Source organism: Erpetoichthys calabaricus, chromosome 14 (genome assembly GCF_900747795.2).
Source record: "Erpetoichthys calabaricus chromosome 14, fErpCal1.3, whole genome shotgun sequence".
In the NCBI taxonomy this organism is placed as follows: domain Eukaryota; kingdom Metazoa; phylum Chordata; class Cladistia; order Polypteriformes; family Polypteridae; genus Erpetoichthys; species Erpetoichthys calabaricus.
In genome coordinates this window covers 15,167,671-15,187,436 of record NC_041407.2, presented here as the reverse complement: position 1 = coordinate 15,187,436, position 19,766 = coordinate 15,167,671, and the positions used below count along the sequence as shown (strand labels likewise).

Below are 19,766 nucleotides of genomic sequence, written 5' to 3'. Positions count from 1 at the left end.
ATGTCCATAAGTATTCACAGCCTTTGCTCAATACTTTGTCGATGCACCTTTGGCAACAATTACAGTCTCAAGTCTTTATGAATATGCCGCCACAAGCTTGGCACACCTATCCTTGGCCAGTTTCGCCAATTCCTCTTTGTAGCACCTCTCAAGCTCCATCAGGTTGGATGGGAAGCGTCGGTGCACAGCCATTTTAAGATCTCTAAAGAGATGTTTAAATGGATTCAAGTCTGGGCTCTGGCTGGGCCACTCAAGGACATTCACAGAGTTGTCCTGAAGCAACTCCTTTGATATCTTGGCTGTGTGCTTAGGGTCGTTGTCCTGCTGAAAGATGAACCGTCGCCCCAGTCTGAGGTCAAGAGCACTCTGGAGCAGGTTTTCATCCAGGATGTCTCTGTACATTGCTGCAGTCATCTTTCCCTTTATCCTGACTAGTCTCCCAGTCCCTGCCGCTGAAAAACATCCCCACAGCATAATGCTGCCACCACCATGCTTCACTGTAGGGATGGTATTGGCCTGGTGATGAGCGGTGCCTGGTTTCCTCCAAACGTGACGCCTGGCATTCACACCAAAGAGTTCAATCTTTGTCTCATCTGACCAGAGAATTTTCTTTCTCTTGGCCTGAGAGTCCTTCAGTGCCTTTTAGCAAACTCCAGGCGGGCTGCCATGTGCCTTTTACTAAGGAGTGGCTTTCGTCTGGCCACTCTACCATACAGGCCTGATTGGTGGATTGCTGCAGAGATGGTTGTCCTTCTGGAAGGTTCTCCTCTCTCCACAGAGGACCTCTGGAGCACTGACAGAGTGACCATCGGGTTCTTGGTCACCTCCCAGACTAAGGCCCTTCTCCCCCGATCGCTCAGTTTAGATGGCCGGCCAGCTAAAGGAAGAGTCCTAGTGGTTTCGAACTTCTTCCACTTACGGATGATGGAGGCCACTGTGCTCATTGGGACCTTTCAAAGCAGCTGAAATTTTTCTGTAACCTTCCCCAGATTTGTGCCTCGAGACAATCCTGTCTCAGAGGTCTACAGACAATTCCTTTGACTTCATGCTTGGTTTGTGCTCTGACATGAACTGTCAACTGTGGGACCTTATATAGACAGGTGTGTGCCTTTCCAAATCATGTCCAGTCAACTGAATTTATCACAGGTGGACTCCAATTAAGCTGCAGAAACATCTCAAGGATGATCAGGGGAAACAGGATGCACCTGAGCTCAATTTCGAGCTTCATGGCAAAGACTGTGAATACTTATGTACATGTGCTTTCTCAATTTTTTTATTTTTAATAAATTTGCAAAAACCTCAAGTAAACTTTTTTCACGTTGTCATTATGGGGTGTTGTGTGTAGAATTCTGAGGAAAAAAATGAATTTAATCCATTTTGGAATAAGGCTGTAACATAACAAAATGTGGAAAAAGTGATGCGCTGTGAATACTTTCCGGATGCACTGTGTGTGTGTGTGTATATATATATATATATATATATATATATACACACACATACATACATACATACATATACACACACAGTATATAATATATTCACACACATACATATACACACACACCCCTATATCTATAACATACAGTAATACCTCGTCATTCGGTGGATTTGTGTTATGTCGAATTCTGACTTTATGTTGGTCTTTTGTTAAAAATATATGGAAAAATACAAAATCGCCTTAAGTCGGTTTATGCAACCTTATGTCAGTCAGCCGATGTTAAAATATGCAAAATAATACAGTTCTGTGGTCTCTCGTACTTCGAACTTAATTTGTTTCAATAGTCCATTTTAACTCTGAATTGTTTGAAGTCCAAATCAATTCCCCCCCCATTAGAAATAATGGAAAGTGAATTAAACAATATCCATTTTGATAAACTTAAAGAGCGAATACACAATTTAATGTAAAAATAACACAATTAAATGGCCTATTTAATAGATTAAAACACAAAAATACATAAAATACGTAAATACTGTATAATAAAATGAAATGTATAGGCACAGCGGCTCAGTACTCTTCCTTTTGCCGCTTTGTTTGTCTTTTTGTGCACATGTTGCTGTTCATCATTATGACAATCTGCTAGGAGAACAATGTCTACAGCTGGCCCAGTCTCCTAAAAATAGGACTATGCAGCGAGCGGACTGTTACATTCGGGCCTCATCAAGGCTCCCCATGGATTACCATCCCAACAGGTTGGAGGGACAGGAGGCAGAAGCGGGGCTGGCATGGCTACGGAGGCAGCCACACAAACTTCTGGAAGGCATACGACATTTACAAGGCCGTAATGAACATAAATGCCGCTTGGAATGAAGTTCCGAGAATAGGTATAAAAGGTGTTTGCAATAAGCTGTGCCCTGAATTTGACAAGACTTTGACAAGGACTTGGTGACGCTGAGCACTCAGCTGCAAATGGAGTTGGAGGAGGAAGATTTCATTTCATTATTTGGGGCAGACAAGCAGCTCTTGATAAACGATGAGTTGATGGAGCTTCACGAACAGCAGTGAGAAGAAGAAAAAGAGGTTTTGGCTCCGTACAGGCTCATTCTCAATGAAAAGATGAATAAGAGCCTTCAGGGCACTCTGGAACAGTTTTTGAAGTGCGCCGACAATCAACCTCAATCGTCTGCTGCTGATGAGAATCAGCCGTCAACATCTCCAACAACTTCAAAATCTTTAACGTAACCTCTTCCTCCAACTTCCACGTCATCTCCAGCGACCAAAATCAACATCAGTCATGTAAAAATTTTTTGGTGATTTTTTTGTTTTGTTTTTCTTTAATTTAGCATTAATAAACTTTATACATTTAAGGAAAATGGTTATTAGGTGTTTATTGGGGGTCTAAATAATTTAAGTTGTGCCTTTTGAAACCAAATACTGATGTAAGATGAGATATTACTGTGTGTGTGTATATTATATATGCACATGCACACGCACACACAGGCTGAACATTTCCAAAGTAAATTTTGTGAATCTTAATTACACAAGTTCAACAGCATGACTAGTGTGAATGAAGCTCCATCTTAAAACAAAATTCAGTGTCTTTTTATAGAGATGTGAAATGAAAAGCATTTACATGAGGAAACCTCAAGCTTTGAAATATACAGAACAACAACTCAGCAAGGTCTCAACTTTGAGAGGACTACTTTCATTGGGATGGATTGTGTAAAGCATATAATGTGAAGCTGCTACATTTATTTAATGAAATGGCATAAAGTGGACGTTTTTTTTTTTTTTATTAGGAGACTTCAGAAGTGGTTCTACAATAGAGTACTTGTACCAGTACTACTATTGTTGATTGATGCATTGGGGAAAAAAACATACATGGACATAAAATGTAAAGTAATGAAAGTATTATTTATATAAAAATGTTTCAATGAAGCTTGATTATGGAAAAATCATAAAACAGTTAAAAATGTACATTACCCTTGATAAGGGTGAAGGGATTTTCTGAGGTCTTTAACACTAACCATGCCCCCTCTCCCACGCCTCCAAGTCTAATAATTAATATTTTTTGTGATCTAGGATATCATTTTATTCTCTCGAAATTGACCATTAACAAACTCAACACTATGCTAGCTTACTTTCTCATCAAAACGTTACTCAATCATAATGTTATCTATCTAGCAACACTGTAAAAATGACATTTGAATGATATTGAAGGTTACATAAAAATTGATTAAATGAATAATTAAAAAAAATCACTTTACTGATGCTGTTAACCATGCTATTAAGCTACTTGTGATTAATGAAGTTTATGAAGGTGAAAAAAAAGAAAAACATACATAAATGAGAACTGTCATAAGTGGAGGAGTTCCAGTACACTAGGTTTATTTCCCCCATTACTTGCAGTTTACATTTCCAGTCTCGTGCCCTACCACACTAACAGCAGCATTACTCACCACAGACGTCAAAGCCCTTGAGTGAAACAGCTCACCAGAGTGGAAAGCAAACAATATACTGATCATTGCAATCAGGATTGTGTAGTAGAAAGGAATATCAACGGCTGCCTGGCCACACCAGTATGCTGATGGGAACAAGCCTGAGATTTGAAGCTGGGAACGGCACTTGATCTATAAACAGAAACAAGTTAATAAAAATAAATAGCCACAATTTTTCAAAGCAGAGCAGACTGATGTTAAGTTTTGTGGAGTAGTAAAAATCATGGTACCAAGGCACATGTAAAATTCTGAGAGAGCAGAGTAGTACATGCACAGAAGAAAAGATTTCATACATATAGTAAATTCACACGCTTGTCTTTCTACAAAATATAAACATCTGCCACAAGAACATAATGTGTGTAATACAGAGTTAAGAGTTACTGATGATGAAATAAAGCAAAAAACAAACTCCCCTAAATAAAATATGTATTGATTCTTATGTTATTTCTTTCTTTATCCCAGCAGTGGTATTAAACGACATGATTAGTACTGAAAGGAGATGGTGAGTTTTGTCACACTAGGAAGGAAAAACACACACACACACAAAGAGTTGATCTGCAGTTATAAATGCCTATCTTTAAATCTATTATGGGTTTATACAAGATATATTTGAGTAGTAGTTGTACAATTATAAGTTATCTTTAATCAGAACACTTTAGAAAGTAAAACATGAAGCATGATAGTTACAGAAAACAAACTTCTTCTGGCTTTTTACAATAATTTTACATGAATACTCTGATAGAGGTATTTTCTAAATTTGTGATAAAATCTAAAATTCAACCCAGTGATGTGCTCTCAGTGTAGACTTGAACAAATGTATTTATTTATTTTTAATCACAGCTTCAAACAAATAATTAGCTTATCTGTTTACTATGACTTAAGCTAGCTTTATTCAATTCACAAACTAATATGCTTAATAAGCTTTACCCAGTAAGGAGCAAAGCATAGGAGAATAACGTGCTTTGTGTTTAAACTTACTCGCTATCAAAGGATACTCTTGGTGGTAAGAAACTCAAAATAAAAATTTTACCAAAGCTCAACATATGCATTATTTATTTTCACCCTCCAAAGTTCACTAAATAAAACCTTAAAATATTCCTAACTGTTCACAGTACAAAATCTACCCTACATTCTCCTCTGGGCTTCTGGTATTTACACATTAGGATGTGGTTTGATATTGTACAAATGTATGCTACATGTAATTCATATCATCTCCCAGAGTACAATTCAGTGATCCTCTTACCTCCCTGTCCCGAGTGTGCTCCATTGCAAAGTAGGCAGGCATTCCAGCAGCCAGCATCCCCAACAAAACTGCTTCAATGTAGATCAAAGCATTTGATAGAGCCTCAGGGAGCTGCTGTAGTAAGAATATCTTTATTTAAAAAAAAGATTGCATATAAAAGTCCTAAGTAAGCATACTGTATTTTAATGGGTGGCCTGTAAATTCATTTACACAATACCTTAGAATCAAATGCTAAAGTGGTAGGATTCTGCTGTCTGATGTGATAGGCATATTATGATTTGATATAGTTTTATTTCTACATATGCTATAAGAACCTGCCACTGCCACTAACCTGGTTTTAGATTTTTCACCTTTAATTAAACAGCAAGAAATAAACTGTGCCAGGATGTATCAACAAAAGAATCAACTGTAATTTCTAGAGAGAGATCAAAAAATAGAGAAGTGCTGTAACTGCAGTGAAAGAAGTTTGCAAACTTTGAACAAATAAATCCAGCAATGTATGCAAGGATAGGATTAAAATGCACATGTGAAACCCTTGAGCTTATGTAAATTTCAACTTCTCTGATGGGGAAAATATTTAATGGAGATATAAGCACAGTGGAAATGTACCTAATGATTGGATGTATCTAGTCAAAGTATGTGAAACACAAGTTTTATGTATAATTTCAAAGTAACATTTTTAAAAGTTATAGGTTTATGTTTACATACAAATTCAAAGGGTTTGCTTGTGGTTTGGATTTGTCCCGTTCCATTCAGGCTGTGTAGGAGTGCATTGCTTAGGATGTTGACGAGCATGGGAAGAGAATGGACATTGGTACTATTAAAAATGGCTTTGTACTCATAACTCTGGAAAACAAAGAAAGGAAAACAAGAATGTAATGCTTATGTAAGTAAAATGTTCACTTTAGCCGATTTATACAATTCACACAGTAAAGACAAAGGTCAAAAGTAAACTGTTCTTTGTAAATCATTAATATTTACATTAAAACATTTTTCTTTTCTTTTTTTCTCATACAGGTGTTAAGAGTTAATTTTTATATGCTACTGAGCACACTAAAGTATTAAAATGTTTTACTAAAATGCATTTTGCCTCATACAGAATACATAGAGCAATGTTGTCCATTCCTTCACAATTGCACATTTGTTCCTAATGTGAAAGGAAAGCAGCAACTTTGCCTAGTTGTATACCGCATGTTTGAAATTAGCTTTTTTTTTTTTTTATCTGTAAGGAAGGACTGAAAATCTTTCCGATTACACATCAGGAAGATTAAGGATTTAGGTTTTGAAAATGTGAAGTCACAATTCACTGAAAAAAAATCTCTTATGTAATTAGCACTAGTTGAAGTTTAATAAAGTTAGCACTAGTTGAAGTTTAATAAAGTTATGGTAATTAACAATGAATGCACAAAAACTGCACCACACATTTTCCAATACTTGTATTAAAAGCTTAAAAAATAGCCATATACTTGTCAAACTATAGAACACAATTCTAAATTTACCTTACTGTTGCCTAATATTGTGAATGCAGCACTATGAGAAACTTGATCTTTCAATGTCCCTTCTTTCAGCAACTCAACTTTGATATCCTGAGACTCAACATTGTGGATAAAATCATCAATATCAGAGTCTAAAAAAAAGAAGAAAAAAAAAAAAAAGACAGAATTTCACAAATATTTAACTATCCTATTAATCCAATCTATCACATTATTACAGGAGTAGAATTAGGGCTTAGCTATCAAATTCAACGTAATTCTTCCATATTGCCAATCAGTACTTACATTGGGTCAGAACACATCAGAACACCATGCCTGTAAATATTCCAGCTTCAAGGTAAAGGATGTACAATATATGCCCTTTCTATAAAACTGTGCTGGGAAGCAGCCACTATACTGATAAATGAATAATAGCATCATTTTACTAATCTGAATGATGAGAGCATTGGGCATTCTGACTGGTTGACAACTGGAGACTATGAAATACAAAAATTGTGCAAAGACCAACGAGTGGCAGCTGGATAGATTATTATGCTTTAGTAGGTGACCTCTCTTTATACTGTGCTTTCTTCTCAACACAGGTGTTCTGAATGGTGTGTATTCAGCAGGTACATTAGCATGAGCTTATAGCAAGTTTCTGGGAAGCCAAATTCCTCTTCAAGCTACAGTCATGGCTGAAATTATCGGCACCCCTGGAATTTTCCCAGAAAATGCACCATTTCTCCCAGAAAATGATTGCAATTACAAATGTTTTTGTATATACATGTTTATTTCCTTTATGTGCATTGGAACAACACAAAAAAACAGAGGAAAAAAAGCCAAATCTGACATCATGTCACACAGAACTCCAAAAATGGGCCAGACAAAATTATTGGTACCCTTTCAAAATTGTGGGTAAATCGTTTTATTTCAAGCACATGATGCTCGTTTGAACTCACCTGTGGCAAGAAACAGGTGCTGGCAATATAGCAATCACACCTGAAGCCAGTTAAAATGGAGAAAAGTTGACTCAACCTTTCTGTTGTGTGTCTGAGTGTGCCACACTAAACATGGAGAACAGAAAGAGGAGCAAAGAATATTGTCGGAGGACTTGAGAACAAAAATTGTGCAAAAATATCAACAATCTCAAGGCTACAAGTCCATCTCCAGAGATCTTCATGTTCCTTTGTCCACTGTGTGCAACATAATCAAGAAGTTCACAACACATGGCACTGTAGCTAATCTCCCTAGACGTGGACGGAAGAGAAAAATTGATAAAAGACTGCAATGAAGGATAGTCCGAATGGTGGATAAACAACCCCAATCAACTTCAAAACATATTCAAGCTGTTCTGCAGACTCAGGGTGCAACAGTGTCAGCTCGAACTATCCGTCGACATCTGAACGAAATGAAACACTATGGTAGGAGAGCCAGGAGGACCCCACTACTGACACAGAAACATTAAAAGGCCAAACTGGAGCTTGCCAAAATGTACTTGAGGAAGCCAAAATCCTTCTGGGCGAATGTCTTGTGGACAGATGAGACCAAGGTAGAGCTTTTTGGTAAAGCTCATCATTCTACTGTTTACAGAAAATGGAATGAGGCCTACAAAGAAAAGAACACAGTACCTACAGTCAAACATGGTGGAGGTTCTAAGATGTTTTGGGGATGTTTTGCTGCCTCTGGCACTAGATGCTTTGACTGTGTGCAAGGCATCGTGAAATCTGAAGACTACCAAAAAATATTGGGGCGCAATGTAGGGCCCAGTGTCAGAAAGCTGGGTCTGCGTCAGAGGTCATGGGTGTTTCAGCAGGACAATGACCCCAAACATACCTCTAAAAGCACTAAGAAATGGTTGAAGACAAAGCGCTGGAGAGTTCTGAAGTGGTCAGCAATGAGTCCGGATCTAAATCCGATTGAACACTTATGGAGAGATCTCAAAATTGCTGTTGGGAGACGGCGCCCTTCAAATCTGAGAAAACTTGAGCAGTTTGCAAAAGAAGAGTGGTCGGAAATTCCAGTTGAGAGGTGTAACAAGCTTGTTGATGGTTATAGGAAGCGCTTGATTTCAGTTATTTTTTCCAAAGGGCGTGCAACCAAATATTAAGTAGAGGGTGCCAATAATTTTGTCCAGCCTGGTTTTTGAGTTTTGTGTGAAATGATGTTAGATTTGGCTTTTTTTCACTGTTTTTTTGTGTTGTTCCAATGCACATAAAGGAAATAAACATGTGTATACCAAAATATTTGTAATTGCAACAATTTTCTGGGAGAAATAATGCATTTTCAAAGAAAATTCCAGGGGTGCCGATAATTTCGGCCATGGCTGTATAACATGTTGTAAGTAGTTAAGCTATACAAAACTGAATTACGTTTAAAAGTATGCTGTCAGCAGAAAACAAGCAATACAATCAGTGTAAGCCTCATCTTCTAATACAAGGAAATGTCCTAGTAAATTGATGCTTGTTTTGCACAGCTCTCTGTTAGTATTGTGGCCAATATGCTGTAGGTCAGATACATTTTGGGACTCTGATTCTTTTCACAGCCAATTAACCTAGAACTCAAATGATTTACATTTAGTTTTATACATCAACCAGGAGTTACTTCAATTAAATGTGTTCTTGTCAGTTTAAGTGATGCTGTATTTGTCACATAACTTTTCTGTTCACAACCACACTATTAAAAATCCTTCACCTTCTTGTTTGTTTTCAGCCAGTAATATTGTAATAAGGGCAAGGTGCATAGCTGAAGCTGTATGGGCAAGAGCTTCCTGTACTTAGAAGTATGACATACCCAGTTAAGATTCAATCATCTCTTCTGGTTAGTTTTCCTGCAGTTGCATCTGTCTTGTATACTATTTTGTCATGGTACAGTACTAGGGTGACGCTATTTCCCTTTATACTCTTAAATATGCAGACAGTAAACAAATGCCCCAAATCCTATTCTTGTTGCCAAGCAATGGAATTATATCATTTTTACCTGTAGCATTTTGGATCAAAAGACTGCTCGAATATGTTCGATGGGACTGATTCCTGTGAAGGAGGTACAAGTCAGGGGAGAATTCCCTGGAAGTAGGACTGATACGAATATGCCCAGTGATCAGAGACAGGGCCAGCACTGAGGCCAAGAACAGTGCGAACAGGACCAGGCTGGAGAGGAGGGGGGAAAAAAAAAAAAAACGTGATCTACTGAGCATAAAAATTAATCGGTGAACCTGCATTTGACTCCCACTTTATCTTTATTTACATCTTTGTTCCAACAAAGCTTCAACAGATAAATAAAAGTAACATGCAAACTATTAGATTAATATTATTAAGACAAGGGTGTTACAAAAAGAGGAAGTAACAAATCTACACCCATAAATACATAAATGAATACACACCCTTGCACATTCCAAAAATATAAACACACACACAAAAGAACAAAAGGCTTCCTAACTGATTATAATATTGTATTCAGTGGTACACTCAGAAAACTTGACACTCACGTGTGGATTATTGGCTTTCTATCCCTCTTCAGATTAAGCAAATGCAACCAAGCAACAGTGCGGAACTGCTGTATCCACAACTCGTGACCCACAACTGCCCCACTTTTGGTGTCAGATAAGGTAAGAGGTCGCTGATCCATGTCATCCAGAGAAGATGCATCTCCCTCCTCCTCCACATTTTCCTGATGGAAGACACTATAGTCTATTGTAACACCAAAGTTTTAGAGTTAAAAGAGGGGACATGAAATCGAAAAAAAATTTACAAATATATTAAAAAATCATTCTTAAAAACTGTTAGATGATACCTGCTTGATCTATTTCTGCCTCAGCTTCCAGCTTTAGGAAAACATCTTCCAAGGTAGTCATTGAAACACCATAACTTGCTACTCCCAAATCTGGATTACTATCCAGTTCTGAAAACAAACCTAGTGAAAAAGAAAAATCTGAATCATTCCATCTAACAAATGTGTTAGATGCCATCATGAAGTTTTTTGGGCATTTGTGATTGAGTGTTTAAGAGCTCCTGAATGATGCTAAACTGACTTGAAAATAGACAAGAGCAGTTCAAATAACTTCAATTCACCAGCTGTACAACAGCTTTTGTGACTTGTGGGGGAAAAAAAAAAACCATATGCTCCAACCGATATTTGTATTATTAACGCTAGAATTACCAGAGCCTACGAAAAAAACTTGTAGATCCGGCTAGGGCTGGGCGATTAATCGAAAAGTAATCGAAATCGACATTCAGAACCTATAATCGATCAAATTTTTCCAGGTCGATTATTTCGATTACTTTCCCTTTAAAAACACTACCACGTGTGGAGTCACGTGAACCCGCTCCGTTACGTTAAGTTATTCCGCCGACATGTCGAGCATGGAGAGCTTAAACACTGACACAACTGAGCAACAAGAGCAGCTTGTACCAAAGAAAAACGCAGTCTCCGTCATTTGGACACATTTTGGCTTCAGTAAGGATGACATCGAACAAAATGAAGTCAGATGTAGACACTGTAGAAAAACAGTTTCGACGCCCAAAGGTAACACCACCAATTTGTTTCAACACTTGAAGCACAATCACGTTACTGAATGTGAACAGTGCATGGCTCAAAAAAAACAAAGAGAGACTGACAAGCGCTCAGCAACAAGTGCCTCCGCAAAGCAGATGTCGATAACACAAGTGTTCACAAATGCCACACAGTATGAGAAGAGTTCAAGAAGATGGAAAGAAATAACTGACGCTATTTGTTATTACATCGCAAAGGATATGACTCCCTTGGCTACAGTGGAGCGAAGCGGGTTTAAACACCTCGTTAAAACTCTCGACAGAAGATACACTGTGCCATCGCGATCACATTTTTCTAAAACTGCGCTGCCAGACATGTACAAGACATGTTGTAAAAATGTAGCTGCTGAACTGAAAAATGTTCAACACTTTGCAGCCACATCTGATCTCTGGTCAAGGACGACGATGGACCCATTCTTGAGCCTTACTTTGCACTACATTGACGACGATTGGAAGCTGCGCCAGAGATGCCTTGAGACGGCATATTTTCTAGCCGATCACACGGCAGATATGATTGCGCAAGGTCTGAAAGATATGCTTTCTGAACGGGACCTCGCGGAAGAAAAACTTTCAGCCATTATGACAGACAACGGTGCTAATGTTGTCAAAGCTGCTGCGCTTAATGGATGGTTACGGCAGCAGTGTTTTGGACACCGCCTACACCTTGCAATTGGTAAGTACACGTCAGCTTAATTAAATATAATAGCATAAAAGCAAAAGAGGTCATTAGGAAGCTTTTTTAAAGGGAGTGAGGCAACACCTTCAGCAAGTTCAGCTACACCCACTCTGTCACTTCAGCAATCGCTAGAAGCAGAGATGAGCAGCTATTTGGTGTCCCCCATGCTGGATAGTGAGGCAAATCCACTGGACTGGTGGAGGAAGCATCATGTACACTTTCCCACTCTAAGTAAGGTGGCAAAAAAGTATCTCTGCATACCAGCTACTAGCTCCCCATCAGAGCGGGTTTTCAGTTCGGGCGGAAACATTGTTACATGCCTCAGGTCCTGCCTGAAACCTGAAAAGGTTAACATGCTCGTGTTTCTTAGTAAGAACTTAGAGTAAATTCATGTTCATATAGTGACATGACAAGATCGCTAAGATCACCTCATGCAACAGTGTTTAGAGTTCTATTTTCATTACAACATTAAAATATTTGTTTACAGAAGATGCAAGAAATGCACTGTTTAAAATATTATTTACAGGATATATAAGAGTTATTTTATTTAGAAGAGATACTGCTTATTTTCTACTTTTAATAAGAAAAACATTGAAAATAATTTATTTTGTTTCCAAAAGTGCAAGTTATTTATTTTGACTTTTTTTATAAGAACAAAAGTGACTGTTCGTTTTAGGCAATGTGTGCTTTAATTTCAGTTGTTCAACATTGATGTTCAATAAATAATCACAGATAGTAGATAGTGTGTTTCCTTCAATTATTTTAAAATCAAGTAATGCACCCTTCATTCAAAAATCACTCACTTGTAATATGTGAGCATATTTACTGTACAAAACTTGTCAGTGAACTATGAGGGCAAAAAAATAAATAAATAAATAAAATAATCGTTCATTAATCGTAATCGAGTTAAAATGTTAAATTAATCGAGATTTTGATTTTAGCCCAAATCGTCCAGCCCTAGATCCGGCCCACCTTAAATCCCATCACACCTCTCCATCAGTGTCTTTTGTCCTGTAAATGTGCCGATAAAGACAAGCAGCCTGCTATTCCATCTCCCCACCACCGCAGAATGTGCCCAAAGTTCTCCCAGCTCATGCCTTGATTATCTGGGAGTGAAGTGCTAGAGTTTTACAGTGGATAATAGATCGTTATTTGAAACACATGCATTTATCATGTGTGTTCCGTTTCTACAATAATCTGTGTAAACTCATTGTTAAAACAGAAACGTTTTTCATATTTTAGTAGTAAATGACAAAATGTTGGCATAAACTATATAATATGTGAGGCCTGAAGTCCAAAGATCAAATAAACACTTTCACAAAAGGTTCAAGGATAACACAACAGCTTCCGTGGCGTAGCGGTAAGATTTGCTGACTTATAATCAAGAATCCTCGGTTCGATCCTGACTGCCTCCTATATTTACTGTTTTGAGTAGTGAGCTGCTCTTATTGTTAATATTATACAGTAAATACATACATTTGGTTTACGTCTGTAACAGACTGTGTGCATTTATAGTACTTGTAAAAGTTACCTTTTTTTTTCAGTTTTATTCTCTCAGTCACAATCATGATACATACTACAGCCCTAGGGATCTGACACTTAGTTTTAATTTGAAACTGGGAATAACTGTAGATGTGAGTGGTGTTTTGAGGCAATGGAACTGGACATTCTCTTATCTGGAGGGATAAAAGCTGAGACACAAATGCTGGTGAATCTTCCTTATTCGTATCTCACTGTCACTTGTTTTTTTTTTTTTTTTTTTTTATTATTCAGTTTTATTGAGTGTTCCTGCTAACATTGAATTAGTATGCACCTTATGGTGTATGATGTCAAAAAACACAAAACAGAGACATAGGTATATATGATATTTGGAATTATTCATTTTATGACCTGTATAGTACATTTCGGAAAACATTGTGGCACGGATGCAACATTATTCATATTCAGTCGCATAACATCTTGCGGTTGTGTCCAGTGACCGGGTGTTTTTTTTTTTTTTTCCCCCCCGATCTTGCCAGTCTCCACGTTGCTGTATGGTGGTGTTTCTTGTGTACTCCAGGACATGCAGAGGAAAGAATAGTACAGAGAGGTCAGTTCAGCGCTATATGCAATCATCAAATTCAAATGTTAACAGTTCACACACACACGCAAGGACTGTCCTTCCTACATTTACGGCATGTGTACCTGTTGCAATCAAGTGACAGTGAGATACGAATAAGGCAGATATTCACCAGAGTTTGTGTGTCAGCTTTTATTGCTACAGATCAGAGAATGTCCAGTTCCATTGCCTCAAAACACCACTCACATCTACAGTTATTCCAAGTTTCAAATAAAAACTAACAGCATCAGATCCCTAGGGCGGTAGTATGTATCATGATCGTGACTGAGAGAAGTGAAAAGAAAAAAAAAAAAAAAAAGGGTAACTTTTACAAGTACTATAAATGTACACCGTCCGTTACAGACGCAAACCAAATGTATGTGTTTACTGTATAATATTAACAATAAGAGCAGCTCACTACTCAAAACTGTAAATATAGGAGGCAGTCAGGATCGAACCGGGGACTCTTGATTGCAAGTCAGTAAATCTTACCACTACGCCACGGAAGCTGTTGTGTTATCCTTGAACCTTTCGTGAAAGTGTTTATTTGATCTTTGGACTTCAGGCCTCACACATTATATAGCTTATGCCAACATTTTGTCATTTACTACTAAAATATGAAAAAAGTTTTTGTTTTAACAATGTGTTTACACAGATTATTGTAGAAACGGAACACGCATGAAATGCATGTGTTCCAAATAATGATCTATTATTTCCACTCTAAAACTCCAGCACTTCACTCCCAGATAATCAAGGCATGAGCTGGGAGAACTTTGTGCACGTTCTGTGGTGGTGGGGGATGGAATAGCAGGCTGCTTGCTGCTTGTCTTTATCGTCACATTTACAGGACAAAAGATGCTGACGGAGAGGTGCGATGGGATTTAAGGTGGGCCGGATCTACAAGTTCTTTCGTAAGCTATGGTAATTCTAGTGTTAAAGAGGAAAAACAAAATTGGTATAATACCTCATCTCTCCTTTAACCAAGAAACCTGTTGCATGCAAATCACATAAAGCCTTGACAGAAACAAGTATTCACCTGAAAATGTATCCATGTTTTCAAATGGAAGAGTGTAAGTAAGCTCTACTTCTTGCTGCCTCGACAACTGTGCTTTGGAAACATGTTTTGTGACCAGAGAAGTTACTCGATCAGGCTCGCACCTCTCATTGACAGACATTCTGAAAAAGTACATCATTAGGAAACACTGTTGTAGATTCATTCTTGCATTAATTTTGGTAGTTTCAACTTTTAAGATGTTTATTTGATAAGACAAAGTAGAAGAACATCTACCGACATTACCTGAGGTGGTAACCAACACCACATTTCATTTTAAGATATAGTGAGGATCCAACACACTTTAAAAGTCCCTGTGAGATTACAGCCTTTCGATCTGCAAAAATATAAATTAAGAAGGTATTAGTGAACTTCGTGAATGTGTTGTTCAGGGAACATTTTCTTCTTGCAATACTGTCTGCATTACAAGCTGCAGCAACACACTACAGAGACAGAATACCTGCCAGAATGTCAGCCTCATCCATAAAGTGTGTGCTGAAGACAGTAACATGTTCTTTTTTACGACTTTTCAACAAAGACCACACCTGATGCCTCGAGCAAGGATCCATACCTGCTGTTGGTTCATCTAGCAGAAGCACCTGTAGTCAACAGAATGAAATACTAACAATACTAACTTGATTTTATGTCTGAGTTTTTAGAGACATATGGGATGGGATTAAAAATAGAGGAAAAAAATATATTTGACACAAGTGATTCTGAATTGGGAGACACCCCTCAGAGTGTTGTAGGGCTATCGTGATTGCCAAACGACAACGTCTTGCATGCTGGCTTGGAGATACAGAAATGGGCCAGAGCTCCACTGGATGTGGGATAGTTAGGAGTTCTGCTGGACAAAATATAATTGAATGGGGAAAACCCACCATTTCACATTTTTCAGGTAGTTTTCCTCTGCATGTTTGTAAGTGTTTGACTTACCAAATGACAATTACCGTAATCACACTTGGTTTGCAAAATGTCACATGAACATGTGCACTTTTAATTTTGGTGTATACAGATTGATGGACTGAACAGCAGTGAGAGAATAGCAAATATAAACAGAACAAGCCAAACCAAAAAGAGACTACTACTGCATAATTCATTGTGTTTTCAGTGAAGCAGTACTGCTGCATTCTCTACCACAAAACATAATATTAAGTCTTATTAATTCTGTTATTACTGCCTTTCTCACCTTAGGATCTCCTAGAATGGCAATGGCCAAAGAAAGTTTCCTTTTCTGGCCTCCACTTAGGTTTCTGGCCTGAGCATCCATGATATTTTGCAAATCCAGACTTTGCAGTACTTTTGTCACCTAGTGTAAAATACATACAAAATTATTATAAAGAGAGAATAACCACAATTGAAATGTTTTTTTTATTGCATTTTATCACTGATACCTATGTGAAAGAGAATGTGTTGAAGTTTTATGAGATGTCTTATTCAGTTGAGCTCTTAGATGACCATTGGAAGGGCTGTCTAACGTTGAATTAATTTTTAGCACCTTCCTGTCTTATTTTTTACTTTATAGTGCTAGAGATTGTTTTACAATATCTAAAACGCATTTATATCATAATTAATTTGGTTCCCTTAAAAGTCTGAGGCCTACAAGTCTGAAGTTTGTTTTATTATTTCAGAAAAATTTTAAAAATACAAAAATAAAAAATGTAATAAATTGACAATAATTCACCTCGAATTTGCATTAAAGTACACAATTATTGTAAAAGAAAGCAAAGAAAGCTCTGAGCCCGATAACCAGAAATCAGTTACTGTAGATATCTTATTTCTAAACAAAGCATGTCAAAATGGTTCCAATAAGAAAATTCAGAAAAGCTGTCCTGTATAAGTTACACAGTTAAGCCAAGGTGAAAAAATTAGGAAATCTTGGTTTGTGAACTATGCAACTGTTTAGACATGGATTCAGTTTAAAACAGCGGTACTTGGTTATAAATACATTCTTGTAATTACTTTATTAATAAATGCATTTGTATGTAATATCATTTAGGAGCTTATACATATAACAAACAGAGAATCCATTACCAAATATTTTTATAGCACTACATTTTTTTCTTTATGGTTAATTCAACCGGTGTACAGTGTGTTATATATATAATAATGAATATACAAATTATGTTGATTAATGACAATTATTTGTTACTTGCAATTCTGAGATTAAATTAGATGTATTTTATTTTTCCTTTAGCTTTTTAGTTAACCTAAAATTTAGTGAAGTGGCCACAAACTAAAAATGTTTAGCCCTTAATAAATACCCTAAAGAATAATAAAGGCTTACTTTGGATATTTAACTACCTGAATGGATTTCTTTTTAATATTTCATTTCCCAATCATATTTGTGTTACCCCTTCCGCCCTTGCAAATATTAAGGACTTTTTCCAAATATATTTATTTTCAGGGCCTACATCTCACCTCTTCATCAGTATCAGAGGGTTGGATGCCCTTAATTGCTGCAAAGATCCTCAGATGCTCCTCCACTGTCAGTACATCAAATATGATGTTGAACTGTGGGCATATGCCTACTAACCGCCTCATCTCCAAGCCATCTGCAATCTCAGATACTGATGAACTGTAAATAGTGGCAGTACCTGTTCAAAGAGAATAGAATGCAGCTTTTTCTCTGAGACAGATCAATACTACAAATAATTAAGACCTTCCAACTTTTCCTGCCATTTACCAGAGATGATTTTTACTGCATCTGTGAAATATTCGGTTTTAAGTAAGCATGCTATTGTTTAAGCATGGCATGCCTTTTTTTCAAATTAAAGTGAAATTTTTCATTACTTTGTATTAACATTCATCTGTACATGGTATAATCTTTAATACAGGTGTTTGCCAGCTGGTATACTAATGAAGCCTAAAAACCCTCTACTAAGAGCAAGGTACTCATTGAAGGGACATTTGCTAAGCTCCACATCAATTCTTTTTCAAATTCTAAAATCTGTCCTGGAAGCAACTGATGCAAGGCACAAATCAGCCATGAATAATAAAAAAATTGTTTTTGCAGGACAAATTGTGGTCACTCTTCAGATATACATTACTACAGGAATGCACAAAATCATAATGGTCTAAACTAGACAGGAAAGGAAGACATACTTTGTTTCTTCCAGAAGCTGACTGGGCTTGTGGTAAGTGATTATTATTATTACATTACGCTAAGATAGAAAAAGTTTAAAGTTTAGGACATTTAAGGTAAAATTTGAAAAATGATCACGAAAAATAAATGGCCAAAACTGAAGTCAAAATGAGCAGAGGACCAGGAAGTCTCACAATAATAAAAAGTCTCTAAATAAATAGAGTACCAAGCACCAATAATTACTGTAACCAAAAAGTTTCAAAGTCCCATCTCAACAAAAGATTTTTGAACACTAGCTAGCACTAAATCAAAAAATCTTGGCGGTTACCATTTTAAATCCACCCCACACACCCGTGGCGATGGGTAGCTATGGGAATAAGATACTACCAAAAATATGGTGGCCTCGCCTAAAATAAAATTGTTGCACTGGCAAAAAAAAAAAAAAGTACTGGCAAAAACTTAAACAAAAATAACAGGAAAATTTAAAAATTTGCACAAATGTACAAAACTAAAAAGTGGCCACAACTAGAAAATCATTTACACACAAAATATGAAAAAAAGACTTAAAAAATATTTTTAAATTAACATTATTATGTAACAATAATACAATTTATTTTCTATCCTTTACACTTCTGTAAAGTAGATTGAAGTAATAGCAGTAAAAATCTTTAAGTGAAAAATTAAAATGAGACATAAAAACACTTTCTCTTAAACTAGGACCTTTTTTTGGGGATTCTGACAAGTCAAATTGGGGCAAATGGTCATTTGACAAAATAAAAATCTTTATTGCCCTACACATTTTTACAAGGAGGTCAGTTTTCACAAATGATAAAATACTACTAAGTGAAATAAATTCTCAACCATTTAAAAAAAGTAAATGTACTTGCTCTGGGCTATCACTGATATGTCTCAACAGAGAATACATTTTAATCATCCTAAAATACTTCTCGAATGAAATAAAGTACATAATAAGAAAATGAATTGTTGCCCTAATAAGTTCCAATATACTTTGCTAACCTTCAAAAATAAAGTTTAATGTTTATACTATTTGGTCCTTCCTAAAGACCAAAACAAGTACAGTGTGGCAATAAATGTTTTAGATTTAAATTTTAAACAAAACACAATTTGGTAAAACCTAAAGACTAAATGTTACAACACATTAAATTGGGATTCAACATTCTGCATTTGCAGCATTACTTTCTAGATTCTACCTTCAGTTGAGGGGCAGATGCCACACAAAATATTCATCAGTGTTGACTTGCCGGCTCCACTGTGCCCTAACAAGGCTGTTATCTGTCCTTCATAAATATCAAAGGTCAAACCTGCCAAAAGTCAAAATTAATGTTTTCAAAAAAAAGGAGGAAATCTCAGTATATTATATTGCAGTATAACTGTAGCAAAGCACACAGGAATTCAAAAAATACATAAATATATCAGGTACAAATTTATTGTTCCCTGAGATACAGTTGGCTTTTTACAGAAGCTATTAGATAGACAGAGAGAGATAGATGCACACTGTGTTCTAATGACACACCAAAATGACTAAAAATGATAAAATTTTAAAAGAGAAAGCAAAATGTCTGACTTGGCATTCACAGTGAGACAGTATGCAACAACAACATTTATTTATATAGCACATTTTCATACAAATAATGTAG

At 36.7% G+C, this 19,766-nt stretch overlaps 2 protein-coding genes across 7 annotated transcripts in view; one reads left to right on the top strand and one right to left on the bottom strand.

Annotated features, from left to right (window-relative positions):
• The window catches only part of aatkb (apoptosis-associated tyrosine kinase b), a 770,376-nt gene that overhangs the window by 336,746 nt on the left and 413,864 nt on the right, over positions 1 to 19,766 (top strand). The window lies entirely within an intron of this gene.
• Positions 1 to 19,766, bottom strand: part of abca5 (ATP-binding cassette, sub-family A (ABC1), member 5) — a 94,114-nt gene that overhangs the window by 34,404 nt on the left and 39,944 nt on the right. The window contains exons 12-24 of one of the 2 annotated variants that reach the window (XM_028820070.2): positions 19,320 to 19,430; positions 17,445 to 17,620; positions 16,213 to 16,332; positions 15,484 to 15,622; positions 15,270 to 15,360; positions 15,009 to 15,148; positions 10,441 to 10,560; positions 10,136 to 10,337; positions 9,628 to 9,797; positions 6,679 to 6,806; positions 5,888 to 6,025; positions 5,180 to 5,293; positions 3,898 to 4,068 (exon numbers count right to left, since the gene is read on the bottom strand). In XM_028820070.2, coding sequence (XP_028675903.1) covers positions 3,898 to 4,068; positions 5,180 to 5,293; positions 5,888 to 6,025; positions 6,679 to 6,806; positions 9,628 to 9,797; positions 10,136 to 10,337; positions 10,441 to 10,560; positions 15,009 to 15,148; positions 15,270 to 15,360; positions 15,484 to 15,622; positions 16,213 to 16,332; positions 17,445 to 17,620; positions 19,320 to 19,430 — 1,820 coding nt within the window. The remainder of the gene's footprint in view (positions 1 to 3,897; positions 4,069 to 5,179; positions 5,294 to 5,887; positions 6,026 to 6,678; positions 6,807 to 9,627; positions 9,798 to 10,135; positions 10,338 to 10,440; positions 10,561 to 15,008; positions 15,149 to 15,269; positions 15,361 to 15,483; positions 15,623 to 16,212; positions 16,333 to 17,444; positions 17,621 to 19,319; positions 19,431 to 19,766) is intronic. The other variant, XM_028820071.2, reaches the window with a different exon arrangement.